This window comes from Sphaerodactylus townsendi, linkage group LG03, assembly GCF_021028975.2.
Source record: "Sphaerodactylus townsendi isolate TG3544 linkage group LG03, MPM_Stown_v2.3, whole genome shotgun sequence".
Classification (NCBI taxonomy): Eukaryota; Metazoa; Chordata; class Lepidosauria; order Squamata; family Sphaerodactylidae; genus Sphaerodactylus; species Sphaerodactylus townsendi.
This window is the reverse complement of record NC_059427.1, coordinates 110,989,756-111,004,124: the sequence shown is the minus strand read 5'-3', so window position 1 is coordinate 111,004,124 and position 14,369 is coordinate 110,989,756. Positions and strand designations below refer to the sequence as shown.

The 14,369-nt window shown below is 44.1% G+C and overlaps 1 protein-coding gene across 1 annotated transcript in view; it reads right to left on the bottom strand.

Annotated features, from left to right (window-relative positions):
- LOC125427841 (dynein axonemal heavy chain 9-like) overlaps positions 1-5,060 on the bottom strand; it is a 176,736-nt gene extending 171,676 nt beyond the window's left edge. The window contains 2 exon segments of the mRNA XM_048487396.1: positions 2,761-2,968; positions 4,932-5,060. Coding sequence (XP_048343353.1) covers positions 2,761-2,923 — 163 coding nt within the window. The 5' untranslated portion in view covers positions 2,924-2,968; positions 4,932-5,060.
- Between the last annotated feature and the right edge of the window lie 9,309 nt (positions 5,061-14,369).

Genomic DNA, 14,369 nt, shown 5'->3' with positions numbered 1-14,369 from the left:
CCAAACAAATCTGCTGCAAAAGAACAGAAAAAAAATCCCCTCACAGTGTAAGGCTCCATTCAAACATTACACCAATTTTTCATTTGGGAAATCCAAACCATTTGTAAGAATTTGAGACTGAATTTGTGGCACCTTCTGTCTCCTCAGTTGAAAAAAATATATATCCATATTCAAAAACCATCTGTACCTGCCAATGGAATTTGATGCAAGACTATACTACAATGCTACATCTCAAAACCTGGAAGTAAGAAATTATTAGATTTATTTGACAAATATAGTTCTCCTTCAGCAAACAAGATTTTAAGTGGAATTTTAGTTGACTTTGGACCTCAAGTATAATTCTGAAAACAAAGGTTGACAACATCATCTACCTGGAATTTAAACTGAGCCAGGAAATATTGGATGGAATGATGGATCCATCGTCCATTCTCCTGCCTACCAGCCAAGCCATTGATCAGCATGCACAGAAGAGGAAGAAGAGGAAAGGAGTTAATGGCTTGGATCCTAAGTCTTCCTTCAATTTGTGCCCTTCTTTGTCCATTGCAGAGGTAGTCCTCTGCTAAGGTTTCCTCTGGCACTAGAAGCAGGCCAGACAGGGTGATGAGACAGAATTTCATTGAAATCAGCGGTCCAGTAAGTGGAGCACAAGACAAACGCCAGACTATTGAAATTACACCTAGTCCCTGTTCACTTAAATCGAAATGTTATTGCTTTGGAAGAAAAATGATCTAATTATTTTCTGCACTGAGACACAGTACTATTTGTCACTGATGATGTGGCCTCCTCTATGCTTGAGGAGTAATTTGTCCCTTTAAAACAGGCTTGGGAAACTCATTGAGTGAAGCAGCACTCATTGTTGTACTCATTGTATTGACAACTGCACTGATGCATATGAAGATGTCACAAGAAACTGTTTCTAATTCAGCACAATGTGATGCCCAAAGGGGACTGCCTTAGGCAGGACAAGGACCTCAGGGCCGCTGGATAGCCAGGCTGGGTGGTGTTTGTGAGCACAAGTTGGTGCCAGGGGATTGGGGGCTGAAACCCAGCAGTGGGTTTGGTATGGCCCCATATGCACATGGTGGGATGGAGTTGGATTGTGTCTGCAGTTCTGGCTGGAGAAGGGTTGCCGTTGGTCATGCATGGGCCAGAATAGGCCAGGGGATGAGATCCAAGCAGAGGAGCCAGTGATTAGGCTGGGCATTAAAGGCTGAGACATGACATGCTTGGGGGTGGGCTATGGAGGAGGAACGTCTGGGTACTTTGTGACATGGCAAGTGACGTTAACTGTGCCACAAGTCCACCAATAAAGCTGCTCAAACAGACTTGAATCACGTGAGCTATAGAAGGTCAACCCCTGCTCAGCTTATTGCAACCAGCAACCCTGCAAGGGAGCTGGGGACTAAACACATCCTCCAGTGACACAGATTATGGCAGCATACATAGCAGCTAGACTCTAAAGCAATGGCAATACAACTCATGTAAATCTTCCAATGCACTGAAAAGTCGATTTAAGAGCTGTCTTACCGGGTTTGATTCTATTGGACTGGATAAGATTTCCATGCATGGAATAATTTATTTTCCTTCCTTCCTAGAGTGGTTTTGGTGATTCTGGGGTCCACAGTGTGGCCCTAGAATCACACACCCCACCCCATAGGGGTGCACCCACTGAGCAGTTTGGAGGGGTTTACACATCACAGTTTGCACATCACAGCCAAGATGGCCAGCTAGCACCTACCTGCCCAAGTCCCAGAGATGGCAAAGGCTGGCACAGCAACCACCAGGCCAGCTGGCTGACACCTGCCTGCCCAAGCACTGGAGGGGTTGGGGGCTTGCATATAATAGCTACCAGAGGAAGTAAGTCCTGCCTTTACCAGGTCTTCTTATTTCCTTTCTGTCAGGGAAAGGACAGGGCAATTGGAGGCCCTCCCCTCTCAGGGTAGATGCCCTGAATGCCTCATAGCTAAGACTATCCCTGTCTCTTACCCCCTTCATTACAATTCATAATGCCCTCCCAAATTATGATTCAGTGTGACAGGAAACCACCAACAGGAGGGGAGGGCTGCTGTGTGGGGATACCTGTCAAAAATCTCTCCCCTTACACATGGAGATCTTTTTGACAGGAATGAACTGTCTCCAACATATTAACCAAATCTAAGGTGTAACAAAAAAGTACTAACCACTTCTTACAGTTTTAGAACAGTACGTATAAACCACAATAGGATTATTAAAGACTATTAACCAACCATGAATTTGTCTCATTCTTTTTAATCAAAGTTGTACTGCTGACCATTATTGTGTCTGAAGGTTTGGAACACAATGGTTTAATGGCTTAATTGATTTGTCTCAGTTTCAAGAGTTGCTTTAAAAGCATCTTTATTTTTACCTTTTAACTAGCTGCTACTTAAGATTTTCTGCAGTTTGACTTATTCTGTGACCTTTTAGTTTACAGAATGTATTCTCTCCTTTAGATTTAAATTCTGTTTCCACTTGATAGGATGCAGCCTTCTTCATGAGTTTAAATGTTATGCTTCCATATACTGGGTTGGTCTTTTTTTTAATTAGCAGTTTAAAAAACTTACCCACTTCCATTTAGCTATTCCAGACATTCATGAATCTCTGCTAATCCCTTTTGATTTGGGGTACAAATCTGTTTTGAATATATCTTAAAGCAATTTAGCCCCTGAATGTATGAATCCACACTTTAGCTACTGCCTTGTATGTTTAGTTTCACCTCTCCCATTTCACCTGCTGATTTACCTTGCAGCATGGCAGAAGTGGTATAGTAATTAAAAGGAACATTCTTCACCATGTACTCTTCAGAATCCAACGAGGAAAGCTTATCACCCACAATCACAGACTTCCCTGTGCCTGCATTTCCCACCAGCATGATTGGCCTGCGCTTTTCCAAGAGGTGATCCATGAAGTAACGCACTCGGATGGTTTCATTGGTGTGTACCAGGCAGGCCTGAGCAAAACATGAGAGGAATTAATAATGACCTCAGTAACACTTCTAGGCAATTAAGCAAGGGCAAGCAAGAAATGCATAGTTAGTGGGGGCACTGAGGGACAGCAGGCCAAGCTCCAATCCCCCCTCCTAGCTGATAATGACGAGGATGCTGAATAAAACTGGCTTTTAGCAGGGCACCAACACACTTCCAGTAAGTATATGTTCCAAAGTGAATGCAACGTATGAAGACACAAATACTTATCTTTGAAATATGGGGACAGCTAAAGTCCACAAACAGGCTCATGAAAAGACAAGGTGATCTGGAAGCCCAAACATCAAATTCATGGATTGGAATGGATAGTAGCAAATACTTTTCTAGCCGAGGACTGATTTCCAAACCCTCTCAAAAGTGTTCTGGGTCAAGAATGGCTCAGTTGCAGAGTTCTCCAAAGCAGATTCAGCCCTAATGTGAAACCACGGCAAGGCCCTAATTATCCATGAACTACAGCCTGTTCAGGAACAAGAAAATCTTGCTGTTTGTAATGTGGGTCATGCATATACTATCTTTGCCTGGGAATTTGTGGAAAGCTGTGGTTCTCAAACATTTTGCTCATATGACCTGGTTTTGAGACTTTAATCTCCCTTCCCTAGACAGCAATAAAGCCATGCAAAGTATATCCAACAATATCAAAATAAACAAAGGCTTGTTTTGCTAGTATCCCTTGTGAACTGGGAACATCCTGGCCTAGAAAAATAGTGACAGCAAAGTTTTTGCTTCAGGATGCAAAAAAAATGGACTAGGAGGAACTGGGACTAAGCAGAATAGAAAAACTGCAAGAGTATGTTCCATGAGAGCAGGATGAAAAAAACCCCTCATTTCCAGGCTTCTCTGGGATTACCACTGCATTCTAGCATTAGGTGCATGTTTTCAGCAAATGTATGTTGGATATTATTAAACCCTTCAGGAGGGAGGAATGATCTAGTGCTGCTTTCTGCCATAATATTTCTGCAAATATCTAATCTGCACTAGAAAGCAGATCTAGTGCTGCTTTCTGCCATAATCCATGTAACCAGACCCAACCCTCTGCTCATCACTAGGCAAGGAGACAATGCATGCAATCATCCCAATCACTGAAACAAAACCAGAGTTCAGTTAAGACCTACAGATGCCACAGGCTGGAATCTGTATATTCTTCTTGCCGAGCAGACTTTGCTTCCCATTGCCTGCAGGTCTTGTTAAGACTTCAAAAGGGAATAAACAAACAGATGTGAAAGGGGGTAATTCAGACCTACCAGTCCTAAATGTCCAAACATCAGAAATGACACTTTGCTTAATACACAGATTGATTTGAAAACCAAATCTCTGATATTTCCAATCTGAAACCCTGATTGTCAGAATGCTCCAAAGTCTCTTTCTCCTTCCTTCCTTCCCTCACACAAACACTTCCCTTCCCAGCAATGAAGCTGATGCTGTCAGAAAGCAGTTGAAAGTGTTCTGCAGTTCGAGTTCCCCACTTTCTCTGTAGCTGTAGAAGTTAGAAATGTACAGTGTGTGAAGATACAGTGCCCTGCAATTTCAGTCTTTTGGACAGAGCCATCCATCAAATTTCATGCAGAAGGGGATGATCCAGAGTACTCTTTTATGTGAACAATAACTCCTCACCTTTCAGTCGTCATAGCCCAAGTGAGAAGGAGAAGCATAGAAGCATGCAGCTCAATAATAACGGGGCAACAGAGAAGTGGGGACAGTACAAACAGCAGAAACACACACAACTGGTGCACAGGGAAGGCTGTATGTCCACAATAAACAATTAGTTGCAAGCATGCTCTAGCAGGAAAAAAAATCAGTGATTCATATATTCGTATAATATATCTGCTTTATCACTACAGTACAAATGAACACCAATTGACAGAGGCAATGTGTTCACAAACATCTGCCTGACACCTTTATTTTACTTACAGATATAACATAATGGCTTACCTGCAATGGCGTTTCTGGATCAAATTCAAATTTGGGGATAAGCCTGGACCAAGGCTCAAATTTCTTTGTTTCTGGGTCAATGTAAAAGTCAAAGACGGTTCCTTGGGAAGGAAACTTGATCGTCTTGAACTCTGTCACCCACCATTTACTGAACTCAGCTCTGTAATCTACAAGCTGCCAAGTGAAATGTGAAGAAAACAGGTTAATGTGCACAGAACAGAACAATTATTCAGTCCAGTTTTTACACCCCCATTCTATAACAAGTCCCCTTGTTGACTGTTCCAGAGGAAACGTTCCATAACATCAGATCCCATTATCAAAATATTTTTCATTCCATAAGAAGTTTTTCCTCTCCCTTTCTTTGCCAGTGTTATCTTAATACCATTATGTCTCTAAACAAATAAGTACCCATCATGGGAATTGCCTGGTGTGATATCAGATACAATTAAGATTTGTCTAAACAATTAGACAACCAAATTGATTGGCTAAAGAAAGCAGAGGGCTCTCATCAGACTGTGCAATGTCTTTCTTCATCAATCCATGCAGTCTCCCAAGTCACTGTCACGTAACCTTGTCCCTGTGGTGCCCAACAGGAGTTCGGATGCAACATTTTTAAAAATAAGAGTGTCCAGGGACAGGGCTGCGTCCCAACACTCTGCAGTTTTCCCCACCTCTCTCCCTTGCCCAGATGATTGCCCAGGAACCGCAAGACACCCTTCAACTGGCAACCCCGCCCCCAGACTTACCAGCAACAGGAACTTCCTGGAAGCCAGGAGAAGCTGGAGGGAACTGGCTAGGTTACCTGGGCAGCAGAAGCAGGCCTCAATGGTGCCACTGAGAAGGGTGGGGCTGGCACAACCTCAATCCAGATACAATCAACAGGCCTCAGCATTTCATAAGAACATAAGAACATAAGAACAAGCCAGCTGGATCAGACCAAAGTCCATCTAGTCCAGCTCTCTGCTACTCGCAGTGGCCCACCAGGTGCCTTTGGTAGCTCACATGTAGGATGTGAACGCAATGGCCTTCTGCGGCTGTTGCTCCCGATCACCTGGTCTGTTAAGGCATTTGCAATCTCAGATCAAAGAGGATCAAGATTGGTAGCCATAAATCGACTTCTCCTCCATAAATCTGTCCAAGCCCCTTTTAAAGCTATCCAGGTTAGTGGCCATCACCACCTCCTGTGGCAGCATATTCCAAACACCAATCACACGTTGCGTGAAGAAGTGTTTCCTTTATTAGTCCTAATTCTTCCCCCCAGCATTTTCAATGAATGCCCCCTGGTTCTAGTATTGTGAGAAAGAGAGAAAAATTTCTCTCTGTCAACATTTTCTACCCCATGCATAATTTTGTAGACTTCAATCATATCCCCCCTCAGCCGCCTCCTCTCCAAACTAAAGAGTCCCAAACGCTGCAGCCTCTCCTCATAGGGAAGGTGCTCCAGTCCCTCAATCATCCTTATTGCCCTTCTCTGCACTTTTTTCTATCTCTTCAATATCCTTTTTTTGAGATCGTGACAGCAGAACTGGACACAGTACTCCAAGTGCGGTTGCATCACTGCTTTATATAAGGGCATGACAATCTTTGCAGTTTTATTATCAATTCCTTTTCTAATGATCCCCAGCATAGAGTTTGCCTTTTTCACAGCTGCCATGCATTGAGTTGACATTCCCATGGAACTATCAACTAAGACGCTTAAATCCCTTTCCTGGTCTGTGACTGATAGCACTGACCCCTGTAGCGCTGTATGTGAAGTTTGGATTTTTTGCCCCTATGTGCATCACTTTACATTTTGCTACATTGAACTGCATTTGCCATTTCTGAGCCCACTCACCTAATTTATCAAAGGTCCGCTTGGAGCTCTTCAGCAATCCTTTGTAGTTCTCACCACCCTACATAATTTGGTATCATCTGCAAACTTGGCCACCACTTACCCACCCTACTTCCAGGTCATTTATGAATAGGTTAAAGAGCACTGGTCCCAAAACGGATCCTTGGGGGACACCACTCCCAACATCTCTCCATTGTGAGAACTTCCCATTTACACCCACTCTTTGTTTCCTGTTTCTCAACCAGTTTTTAATCCATAGGAGGACTTCCCCTCTTATTCCTTCATTGCTGAGTTTTCTCAACAGTCTCTGGTGAGGAACTTTGTCAAAAGCCTTTTGGAAATCCAAGTAGACAATGTCCACCGGTTCACCCCCTGTCCACATGCCTGTTTACACCCTCAAAGAACTCTAGTAAGTTTGTAAGACAGGATTTGCCTCTGCAAAAGCCATGCTGACTCTTTCTCAGCAGGTCTTGCTTTTCGACATGTTTTATAATTTTATCTTTAATGATAGATTCTACTAATTTACCAGGAACAGATGTCAAACTGACTGGCCTGTAATTTCCCGGGTCCCCCCTAGATCCTTTCTTAAAGATTGGTGTGACACTGGCCATCTTCCAGTCTTCAGGGATGGAGCCTGATTTCAGGGATAAGTTGCATATTTCCACAGAGTGGGGCAGAGCCAGCGCAGACCAGACCACACTGCAATCAGGGAAGAGGACCCAGAGCCCTGGGAGGCCAATCCTGAGCTGGCAGGGATCGACAAATGGCCCACCAACCACTAATAGTCTGGAATAGGGAGCCCCAAAGGGGAAGGAACTCTTTTGGGAGGGATAAAGGGACACAGGGGGAGGATGCCGGAGGGATGAGAACTGTGCAAGAGAGCTGTAAATTGCTTGCCACTGAAGTTTGCCTGCTGGAAACTGCTAACCTAAGTGTGCTTTTTGGCTCTGAGTAGTTTACCACGATGCTGGCCTATCTTGCATAAGAACATAAGAACATAAGAACAAGCCAGCTGGATCAGACCAAAGTCCATCTAGTCCAGCTCTCTGCTACTCGCAGTGGCCCACCAGGTGCCTTTTGGAGCTCATATGTAGGATGTGAACGCAATGGCCTTCTGCGGCTGTTGCTCCCGATCACCTGGTCTGTTAAGGCATTTGCAATCTCAGATCAAAGAGGATCAAGATTGGTAGCCATAAATCGACTTCTCCTCCATAAATCTGTCCAAGCCCCTTTTAAAGCTATCCAGGTTAGTGGCCATCACCACCTCCTGTGGCAGCATATTCCAAACACCAATCACACGTTGCGTGAAGAAGTGTTTCCTTTTATTAGTCCTAATTCTTCCCCCCAGCATTTTCAATGAATGCCCCCTGGTTCTAGTATTGTGAGAAAGAGAGAAAAATGTCTCTCTGTCAACATTTTCTACCCCATGCATAATTTTGTAGACTTCAATCATATCCCCCCTCAGCCGCCTCCTCTCCAAACTAAAGAGTCCCAAACGCTGCAGCCTCTCCTCATAGGGAAGGTGCTCCAGTCCCTCAATCATCCTTGTTGCCCTTCTCTGCACTTTTTCTATCTCTTCGAGTATCCTTTTTGAGATGCGGCAACCAGAACTGGACACAGTACTCCAAGTGCGGTCACACCACTGCTTTATATAAGGGCATGACAATCTTTGCAGTTTTATTATCAATTCCTTTTCTAATGATCCCCAGCATAGAGTTTGCCTTTTTCACAGCTGCCATGCATTGAGTTGACATTCCCATGGAACTATCAACTAAGACGCCTAAATCCCTTTCCTGGTCTGTGACTGATAGCACTGACCCCTGTAGCATGTATGTGAAGTTTGGATTTTTTGCCCCTATGTGCATCACTTTACATTTTGCTACATTGAACTGCATTTGCCATTTCTGAGCCCACTCACCTAATTTATCAAGGTCCGCTTGGAGCTCTTCGCAATCCTTTGTGGTTCTCACCACCCTACATAATTTGGTATCATCTGCAAACTTGGCCACCACGCTACCCACCCCTACTTCCAGGTCATTTATGAATAGGTTAAAGAGCACTGGTCCCAAAACGGATCCTTGGGGGCACCACTCCCAACATCTCTCCATTGTGAGAACTTCCCATTTACACCCACTCTTTGTTTCCTGTTTCTCAACCAGTTTTTAATCCATAGGAGGACTTCCCCTCTTATTCCTTCATTGCTGAGTTTTCTCAACAGTCTCTGGTGAGGAACTTTGTCAAAAGCCTTTTGGAAATCCAAGTAGACAATGTCCACCGGTTCACCCCTGTCCACATGCCTGTTTACACCCTCAAAGAACTCTAGTAAGTTTGTAAGACAGGATTTTGCCTCTGCAAAAGCCATGCTGGACTCTTTCTCAGCAGGTCTTGCTTTTCTACATGTTTTCTAATTTTATCTTTCATGATAGATTCTACTAATTTAGCAGGAAGAGATGTCAAACTGACTGGCCTGTAATTTCCCGGGTCCCCCCTAGATCCTTTCTTAAAGATTGGTGTGACATTGGCCATCTTCCAGTCTTCAGGGATGGAGCCTGATTTCAGAGATAAGTTGCATATTAAAGTGAGAAGATCAGCAATTTCATGCTTGAGCTCTTTAAGAACTCTTAGGTGAATGCAATCTGGGCCAGGGGATTTGGTAACATTTAGTTTATCAATGGCTGCCAGAACTTCTTCCTTGTCTACCACTATCTTCGCTAGTTCCTCGGATTCGCCTCCTAAGAAGCTTGGTTCAGGTGCAGGAATGTTCCTCACCTCCTCTTGGGTGAAGACAGATGCAAAGAATTCATTCAGCTTCTCTGCAATCTCCCTGCCATCTTTTAGCACACCCTTTGTTCCTTTGTCATCTAACGGGCCTACCGCTTCCCTTGCTGGCTTCCTGCTTTTGATGTACTTGAAGAACTGTTTGTTGCTGGTCTTGATGTTCGCAACCATGCGTTCCTCATAATCCTTTTTTGCCTCCCTTACAGCTAACTTGCTTCTCTTTTGCCACCATTTGTGTTCCCTCTCATATTCTTCATCAGCCAAACTGGACTTCCATTTTCTAAAAGACATTTTCTTTTTTCTGATAATTTCCTCAACCTCTCTTGTTAACCATGGTGGCTGTCTTTTGGACTGGGTGCTGCCTTTTCTAACCTGTGGAACACATTCCAGCTGAGCTTTTGTTACTGTGTTTTTAAATAACCTCCAACCTTTGACTCTCTTGATTTTCCCTTTCAGCTTCCTGCACACTATCCCCCTCATCTTTGAGAAATTTCCCTTTCTGAAGGCGAATGTAACTACATTAGTAGTTGCCACTTGTTCGCATGCTGAGATACTGAATCTGACAGCATTGTGGTCGCTGTTCCCTATCGGCTCAACAACACTGACTTCCTGCACCAGGTCCTGGGTCCCACATAGAATTAGATCTAGGATCACCTCTCCCCTGGTTGGTTCCACAACCATCTGCTCTAAGCCACAGTCATTTAGCATATCCAGGAATGCTCTCTCTCCTTACTATGACCTGAACATGCATTTTTCCAGTTTATATGGGGATAGTTAAAATCACCCATTACCACTACATTTTTGTTTTTGTTGGCCTCTCTAATTTCTTTTTCCATCTCAGAATCCTCTTGTGCACTTTGGTCAGGGGGACGATAATATATTCCTAATATTAAACTGTCCTTCACACCTGGTATTGATATCCACAGTGATTCTGTAGGGGAACCAGCTCCCCTTGCATTGTCTATTTTATGTGATACTATGCTCTCTTTGATGTAAAGGGCAACTCCACCCCCCAATGCGCTCTGTCCTATCCTTCCTATAGAGCCTGTAGCCTGGTATAACAGCATCCCACTGGTTCTCCTCATTCCACCATGTCTCTGTAATGCCCACTATATCAAAGTCCTCCTTCAAAACTCTGTACTCTAGCTCCCCCCATTTTAGGTCGAATGCTTCTACTATTAGCATAGAGACACCTGTATACCCTGTCTCTGTCCTTAACCTGGGGTTTATGTGCTTTACCCTCAAGTCTTTTGTAGACACTATCCCTTGTCACATGCACATTGCTATGTTCCTCGCTTGTATGTGGTTGATTTAGAAAACCTCCTCTCTGTCTGCATCCCCATAGATACTGTATTCCGAACCGAAGTCACCTCAGCGCCTGTCGGCTTTCCCCCAGGGCTCAGTTTAAAAGCTGTTCTGCCACCTTTTTAATGTTGAGCGCCAGCAGCCTGGTTCCTCTTTGGTTAAGATGAAGCCCGTCCCGTTTGTACAGGCCTACCTTGTCCCAAAAGGTTCCCCAGTTCCTGACAAATCTGAAACCCTGTGCCTTACACCACCTTCTCATCCACGCATTGAGACCCTGTATCTCCGCTTGCCTAGCTTCGGCCTCTGCGCTGTGGAACGGGTAGCATTGCTGAGAGTGCCACCTTGGGGGGCCGGGGCGTGAACCTTTTTCCTAGCAGCCTAAATTTAGCTTCCAGAACCTCCCGGCTACATTTCCCAATGTCGTTGGTGCCAATGTGGACCACAACTGCTGACTCCACCCCAGCACTGTCTAAAAGCCTATCTAGACGAAGCGTGACATCCGCAACCTTCGCACCAGGCAGGCAAGTCACCATGCGGTCATCACGCCTCTCACAAACCCAACTCTCTACATGTCTAATGATTGAATCACCCACTACAAGGAGCCCCCCACCTCCCCGAGGGGTATCCTCAGTGCGAGAGGATAGCTGATCACCAGTTAAGGAAGGGATCCCATCTAAGGGAGCATCTTCCCCCACCTCAGACTGGCACCCTCCATCCCCAAGGCCTTCATTCTCCATGACATCTGAAGAGATGTCACCTTGGGAGTGGGACCCGGCTGTTAAGTCCCTGAAAGCCTCATCTGTCACCCTCACTGCCTCTTTCGGCTTCTCCAGGTCTGCCACCTTGGCTTCAAGAGAACGCACAAGTTCCTTGAGTGCCAGGAGCCCATTGCAGCGAGGGCACACCCACGACTTCTGTCCTAGTGGCAGATAGTCATACATGTGACACTCAGTGCAAAACACTGGAAAGCCCCCATCCCCCTGCTGGCTTTCTGCCTTCATATCTGATTTGTTTAGATATTTAAATATTAAGCTTTTAGTCACTGCCCCCCTGGAGCTATCTGTACATACTATCTGTCAAATATGTCCTTATTAATTTAAAAACAAAAAAATTAAATTAAAATTGCGCGTGCCGTTAGGCGTGCGCCGCTGGTTCCAGAGACTGAACTAAAGCCCCACCTCTCAGGACAAAAGCCCCACCTCTCAGGACAAAGAGGAACAAGAGATGAACTCTGTTAACCCCTGTTAAGCCCCACCTTCCAGATTCAGCAGCCTTACAAGGAGAAAAAGAGATAACCCCTGTTAAAATACACTGTTTTAAAAGCTGTGGCTTTGAGAAAAGCCCTCCAAAATGAACACCAGCAGGTCACTCTGCTCTTCCTGGCCAAGTCTCTTCTGCTGCTACTCCTCTCTGCTGGTTCCAGAGACTGAACTAAAAAGTTCAGTCATCTTGCAAGGATGGTGCCCACATAGATACTTTGGCATTGCTAATTAAACCTCTTTTTCCTACAGATTCTTTTCTGCAATACCAAGATTTACTAAAGCAGCGGAGAGCATCATAGTTTCAGTTCACCAATAATCAGCTTGGATGCAAAAGAAGGATACCACTTTCTATAGATTTTCACAGCAGTGTATCTGAACTCTCTCTCTTTTCAGGTGCACCAGATGACTTCTCTATGTGATTAGTGCACCAACTTTATATTCAAGGAGGTGTGGAAGCTATTGCTTGTCCTATTCTCACTGGCAAATGTAAAAGTAACACCTCTGCTGCTTTGTCCTAGGACTTGCTGTGTCATCAAATAACATATTAATATAGTGCATAACAAAATGTCTTATAGCAGCAGTGAAGCGGAAGAAATGATATAATTTAGGTAGACTCATCAGCACAAAAGCTTAGGCTTCTATCTTGCAGGAAAGAACTTTTGCATCAAATGCTGAGCTTCTAGCATCTGTTCAATCTCGCCCTCTGGCAGCTCAGGTATGAGGACCAGTCCACAGTGGTATGGCCCTCATGGTCATCATAAAGACTTTCCAACAACACTCGAGTTTGATACTGGGAACTCATTTCTCAGGAATTCAGGGGCCTGACGCCTGGGGACTACAGTGCATAGGAAGCAGGACCTCACAATGTGTGAGTTGATCCTGAAAAGAGAACTATTGCCAGCAATGAGAACATTAGGGGCACTTGGGAGGCAGCTGTTTCTAACATTAAGTGGTTGCTTTGATGATGATCCCATAGTGGCTGACCCAAGGTGCTCTATTAGATGGAATCAACCGCAGGCTCAGATTATCTATCTGGCAATCAGCAGTAAATAAGATCAATTGGTAATCTGGGGTTACAAGACTGGATCTGTCGTTTTTTTAAAGTTGAATTCCTTCTCTTTCTTTTGCTTGCTTGGTACTGGATACTTGTGGCACTGCTTGATTATGTTTTTAAGTTAAATCAAAGTTATTGGGTCTTCTCAATTTGTAAGCCATCTTGAGCCTTCTTTGGAGGGAAAAGACGGGACACAAATATTTTAAGAAAAATATATTGGGATCACCGGATCAGTCTTTGATTCACACATGTACGTGTATCACTTCTCTCAGTACTTGATTAGTCAGCATTTGATGAATGGATCAACCTGAAAAGCCTGGTGCTTGAGATGACATTTGAAAGCTCAGTGGCCAATCTACGACATCTCACTCACACATGTAAACTGATGCAGAAGTCATCAAGCCGTCAATATGCCTGTGTGGAACAGTCCTCAGACACTGTAAAAAAAGATCTTTCTCCTGTTACTCCCCCACCCCCACCTCACCAACTTCTCAGAAGTGCTGCCAAAAGAAATCCACTTACATTTGGGGCTCTACTCATATGAAGGTCAGTAAATGAAACACACTGAGCCCACCCTCCAATTCTCTCTGAATTTTGTATGGATTCTTTCACCCAGATTTATTGGCTGAAGACACTTTTCCAATACAGCAAGTCAGCTGAGGCCACAAGTTCATTTCACTGAGGACATCCAATTTCCACTGGGGAGCAGTGATTTTTTAAAAACGACAACTGACCTACACCAGCTTCAGGCTTTCTTTGCAATTGCTGCAGGGATTTTCACAGCCCACACTAAGTCTGACAAAGGTTTCTGCAACCTGCACCTTCCCAGGAGCTAGTAGAACTGTCACATCAGACGCTACATGGCAGTAATACTTGTGCATTGGTTGCAATTCAATAGGCATTTAACAGTATTCAAATGCTCCACTGGTACAAAGTAATTCATGTAATGCCTTTTTTTAAGCAGCTACAAAGCTCTTATTTTTCAATTAAGAACTATTAACTAACATGGTCTGAGGTTTTTCCACAGGCAATTTTTCCTCCCGTGACTCCGTTCTTGCCTCACCAACCATTTTTTTCATCATCAAAACCTGAACTGGTCCTATTCACAAATATTATAAATAAAACTAAATAAGCATTTGAGCAATATGTGTAACCTCTTAGATTAATTAACTTACTGATTCATACTAGAGATAGTACAGTGATTATTC